Source organism: Schistocerca gregaria, chromosome 2 (assembly GCF_023897955.1).
Source record: "Schistocerca gregaria isolate iqSchGreg1 chromosome 2, iqSchGreg1.2, whole genome shotgun sequence".
NCBI classification, from domain to species: Eukaryota; Metazoa; Arthropoda; class Insecta; order Orthoptera; family Acrididae; genus Schistocerca; species Schistocerca gregaria.
The window spans coordinates 477,007,111-477,013,110 of record NC_064921.1 but is presented as its reverse complement, the minus strand read 5'-3'; the positions used below and the strand labels follow the sequence as shown (position 1 = coordinate 477,013,110).

The window sequence follows — 6,000 nt, the reverse complement described above, 5'->3', positions numbered from 1 at the left end:
TCAGCGCACATTCCACTGCAGAGTGAGAATTCTCAGTCTGGAGAATAGGGGTAGGTCGAAATTTGCAAAGCTTTTGGAGTTGATTGCTCCTCCTGGCACAGAGGGTTGAAGGGGAAGGAAGAGGGGTGGAAACAAAAGACTGTTGAGATTTAGGAAATGGCAGAGGGGGTGAGATGGAAAGACTGATCTTTCCTTCTCGTACCATGTGGTAAGTCCCCTGACCTAAAGTTCTGGGTGACTCTTCCAAAATCCATTTCCTAAACTTCATCAATCATTTTCTCCCTCTATTGTTTCCCACTTCCTTTCCCTTCAACCCCTCTGCACGAGGAGGTACCAATATCTCAGAAAACTTGCTAATTTCAATACTTTCACAAGTGTCTTCTCCTGCTGCCACTTAATAGGTAGTTTCTTTCATCAATTAAACTGCATTATATTTTCACAAACTAATTGTATTCATTGCAATCTATTATATGTATTTGATCATCAAATGTACACTGTCAAGGGTTCAACTTCGAAAAATGCTTTCTTGCTCAATATCACTAATGTAACCTCCACATTCCCCATTACCAATGGTTTAAAGTTGTGGTTGCTGTTGTCTTAAGTCTAAAGACTGGTTTGATGCAGCATTTCATGCTACTCTATCCTGTGCAACCTACATTCTTCTGAACCTGCTTACTATATTCACCTCTTGGCCTCCCTCTATTCTTTCTTCCAATACTAAGTTAGTGATCCCTGGATGCCTCAAATAAGTCCTATCAACGAATCCCTATGGTGCCTCAAATTTCTAGTGTCAACTCTCTTCCAAACCTCCTCACTAGTTACATGACATACCCATCTGACCTTGAGCACTCTTCTGTAGCTCCACATTTCAAAAAACCTCTATTCTGTTCTTGCCTAAACTGTTTACTGTCCATGTTTCACTTCCATAGAAGGCTACACACCAGACAAATACCCTCAGAAAAGACACTAACAAATGCATATTCGATGTAAACAAAATTCTCTCTTTCAGCAACACTTTTTCCCACTGCCAGTCTACATTTTATATCCTCTCTACTTTGGCCAACATCAGTTATTTTGCTACTCAAACAGCAAATCTCTTCTTTTAATTTGTCTACATCCCATTATCCTTGTCTCAATTTTGTTTATGTTAATATTATATCATCCTTTCACGACACTGTATTCTGTTCAATTGCTGGCAAAACTTTCTTCTCTACTCTCCAAACTAAGACCTGCTACAAATTTTTCTTTGTTTTTCTTTACTGCTTGCTCAATGTACAGAATGAACAACATTGGGGATAGGCTTGAACCCTGTCTCACTCCCTTCTCAGCCACTGCTTTCCTTCCATGCCTCTCTACTCATACCTGCTGTCTGGTTTCAGTACAAGTTATAAACAGCCTTTCACTCCCTCTATTTTACCCCTGTTACCTTCAGAATTTCAAAGAGTATTCCAGTCAATATTGTCAAAAGCTCTCTCTAATTCCACAAACACTATATATCTGAGTCAATTTCTCCTTTTGAATATATGAATTTCCTACACAAAATCAAAGTGAAGAAAATATTGGCGACAGAACTGTGGTTGACTTACCACTTTTCTGTGTGTGTGTGTGTGTGTGTGTGTGTGTGTGTGTGTGTGTGTGTGTGTGTGTGTGTGTGTGTGTGTGAAAACATTTTAGACGGTTAATTTGCCAAAATCTGTAGCTGACAAAATGTTATACTGAAATTAGTATGTCACAATTCTGTATGTCAGCAGTGTCTTCTAGCCTAAGGGAAACTCAAGCTAAATTTCTTCACATTGCACAAAGTCTGGTTAAAGTGACTGCATTCAAGAGACTTACCTGCCCCCACAACAGCCACAAGACCCTGTTCACAAAGTGCAAGGGGATGGCAAATCACTACAATGAACTTTAACACCTAACTGGAATCAGCAAATTGTTTCCCTCAATTTATCTGCTGTGAACAAAGTCACAAAGCCTAACAAGAAGTAGGGAAACCAAGCAGAAGGCATCTCGTTATGCAATCTTAACACCTGCAACAGTGTTAGGACTGCATATAGTTCACCATCTGAAAATTATCTTCAGGACATTCACAAATTGATGACTAAGCAACTTTGTATTTTCCCATGCTCACATTCATCAGAATAGTACCCTGAAATAACTGCTGTGCTCAATGGTAAAACTGGTGGAAAATTCATGCTGGTGTGTGTCATTCACATAAACTAAATTTATGTCTTTGCCTCTGGGCAAAAAAACAAATTAAGATTCACACAATGCTCAATTTCCTGCCTGACAAATCCTGAACAGCCGTCGTTTTCATGAAAAATTTAAGAAAATCAATTAAATGCTTTGCCAATTGTTGCAGTAAATATTAAATACTAACACGCCATGAGAAATCAGTGGCAGATGATCAATAGTTCACAAGCCTGACAGTGTGTATGTAGTCTTTATCACCTCATGTCAGAGTATGAAGTCTGAGTAACAATCCACATCCATAGTCTATCAGCAATCACAGAACATCTTGCACGCCTCTCTAAGACCTACACCATTATTTATTTATTCTTGTATTTATTTGGCCTTGAGCAGCTAACATTCATTGAGCCAGCTAAAAGGAACATAACTGACATACAGTGCAAAACAAATTCATGTAGCCCTAGAAAGAGCATAGTGATAGAAGTTTTAAAAAGGACTTTTGAGACGTACAGCATTTCAAATCACTGGTCCAGCTACAACATAGCAAGAAGTTTCTGAACAGGAAACAACAGTATAGTTTCTGAACTAAGAAAAGTCTACCTGATTTACATCCAAAAACTGTTTGCAATATGGGCTCATCAAGGACACAAAAGACAGAATTCTTCCCAGTGCAACACTGGATTATAGCGAACAATAAGTGTTACTGTAGTCCTGTAAAATTCTTATTGTTACAACATAATTATCTGTTTTTAATTATATATAACCACACCTTTCTAAAACAATTTGAGTAAACAGGGCCAGCTGGGATAATTTGAGTATTGTGAGGTAATCAGAGTAAACGACAATTTTTTTTCTAATACCTAATATAACCTTCCCACATATTCAAATTTAGTATTTTTTGTGCATTTCCCATTGGCTACAATATGGTGTTAATGCGTTGGGCATAGTAATAATGCCATTTTTAAATACCTGTTTGTTTTTCATAACAATGCAATGAAGACATACAACTGTAGTTGAAGAGGTGCTGTTGAGAAAACAGCTGTGATATAGTAATCAAATTCAAATGTGTACACCTTACACATGTTTACAACAGAATTTTAATAACATCTGTAATATATCACTAATAATATGGTAGTACATTACAATTAATGAGGTAATCTGGGTATAATTGTAGTTCATGGTGAACAATGGTCTCAGTTTTCGTTTCTAGATCATGCCACGAGCATATATTATGGAATGGACATCCACATAAGATTCAAATCATCTTGAAATGGCCAGAGAAGTAGTAAAAAAACTAAAGTCGAAGTATCCTGCTGCTACAATATTCAATATTACATTTAAAATACCAAGTCAGTCTTTCCTGGACCTAGTGACGGAAATGAAGACAAAATCTCTGGTTATCATACAAGAATTAACTCAAATTCAGAGGATTGTGGGTGGCACTGCATTACCAAAACATGTTTGGTGACTGAAGGATTACAGGAACAGGTAACAGCACAAGATCCACACAAGCTAACCTAATAACTAATCTCCCAGGAGGTTCTTACTCCGGTGCATGAGGGATGGTTATCATTCCATTTTCCTGAAGAGATGGACTGATTTACAAAAAATGTTTTTAAGCAATGAGTGAACCCAACTGTAATGGAGATATTTCAAATTCACTTTAACAGTATGAAGTAGAATTATCTGTTTGTCCTTTGACTCATTGTTGATTCTTCAAACGTTTTTGAAAATTATTTGTACTACGTCGTGGGTTCATGGTCCTATTCTTACCTATGTCTGGGGTAACTGTGGCATAACAGGACAATGGAGTATATTTACTCGAATACACATTATACCAAAACTTCTCCCATCCATGGGTTATTATTAATGGAAAGGATCATCATGCTTGAAAATGCAACAGAATCATTGAACTGACAGCAAAATTGTGTCTTGGGAGTAAGTTACAAACCATTGAACTCTAAGAGTTCTGTTTCCTTTTGCCCAAATTATTCCAATTGACCCCTACACTGCTGTGTGTGCACATGCATTAGATTTACAGCTGCCAGATATTCTGCCATTACCAGTAACCATTATAAATGCAATAATCTTAAATTTGGAGATTTCAGGTTGTTATTACAGCATTTCTACCTTGCATGGGTGTTAAAGGGTTAACTTCTCCAATAACATGTCTCCATCCTGACCTGCCCTACAATCCTCATTATTTTAGTACACCACATTAGCTATTCATCACTTTCAATGTCTTCATTCTCCATTGGCCAACAGTAGAGAACCCTTTTCATTGTCCATCAGTCATTATTGGAAAGGTCCCAGCATGTTATTCTTCTACTATTCATTATGCTCATGCCAGCTATGCTAAATCATATTCTCCATATGCAGTCATTCTGAACAGGTTTTGCAAGATTCATGTAAAATATTTAGTATAGCTGTTGCCCATCAGCACTGGTTACTGCCACCTGGTTCAGATGCGCAAGTGGTCACAGCCCTAGTAAGAATTTTCAATATGTTCATTTATATATGCTGGTTTAATAGCTAGGAAGGATTCCTCCTCCTCCCACCACCCACCCACTTGGTAGTATCTGCTGGTATTGGATGTACGGGCCGTTACTTCACTGCAGACTTTCTTTTGTTGACGTGTGGGCTTAAATATTTGTAACTAGGCGCCTGCATACTTATTACAAGCCAAAACGTAGTATTATCAATGTTACTTGCCCTCCTTGTGAAGTGGGCATATTCAATTTTCGATTCGAACTGTCAATTGCGCTAGAACTTCCCATTCACTATTCAGATATATGACGCTTATGGTTAGCTTTATCTAAAGACGAATTGAAAAGCATTGTGGACAAAGTATCCCTTAACTAGACATCACCACAGAAAGATGTCATTATTAATAGTCAGTCTATTTTTTTAAATTATGGCAAGTTTGAAGAAAACCAAAACCAGTACTAATAGATAAAAAGAACTTTTGTAATGTAGACCACAAAGTGACAAACGAATCAAATCCAAAGAAACTAATAGGACCTACACAGCTTTTTACTACAAAAAATAAATGTCTAGTTATAGATGCCGCATGACCTCATAGTGACAAATTAGGCTTCTTCAAATGATTAAATATATCGAAGAACTTCCAAACGAGTGTTGTTCTGTCACTGTCAACCATACGAATCATGAGTAACAAGTACTAGTTTTAGCTAGCTTCAAACTTTTATATTATACGCGCAAGAAAAGTCAACAGACAAAAAACAAAAATATCATGATATCAGACAGTCATATTAGCTGCGCTAGATTAATAAGGTTACAAGGAAATGATGAAGCAATGATTGCTCTCCACATCAAGCCAGTAAACAGCAATGTGAAAGCCGGTAGATACACTAACTTAAATTATAATCAAAAAGCAAAAACAAGATTATCAACGGTCTAGCTACAGAAACAAAAACTAGCACACATATTTGAAAGCACTTTTCTTCACCTCCATCCTTATCACCCATTGCCGCTATATTTGCCAAACCAAACAACAAACTGTTCTCCGTACCGCGCCAAATGTACGTAGGGCGCGTTCACAATCAAGCAGCACTAGTATCTTTGCGGGCGTGTTTCATTCTACCAACGTTTAGTACACAAAGCCAAAGCTGTCTTCCCCTAGCAGTAGATGACACGATAAAATCGTACCGTACAGAGAGGCTACTGTGTCCTAGGGAAGTAATTTTGCTCCAACTCTGAAAAAAGATTCAATTCTGCATAGTACCTACTGCAATAAAAATTTCGGAACAGTTTTGATTCTGCCCAGTAGTTAATGGTTTACTAGCGCATATG

General features: G+C 37.5%; 1 protein-coding gene across 1 annotated transcript in view; it reads right to left on the bottom strand.

The window, feature by feature from the left end:
- LOC126326895 (chromatin assembly factor 1 p55 subunit) overlaps window positions 1–5,877 on the bottom strand; it is a 53,976-nt gene extending 48,099 nt beyond the window's left edge. The window contains exon 1 of the mRNA XM_049995808.1: window positions 5,657–5,877. Within this exon, the coding sequence (XP_049851765.1) occupies window positions 5,657–5,675 (19 nt within the window). The 5' untranslated portion in view covers window positions 5,676–5,877. The remainder of the gene's footprint in view (window positions 1–5,656) is intronic.
- Between the last annotated feature and the right edge of the window lie 123 nt (window positions 5,878–6,000).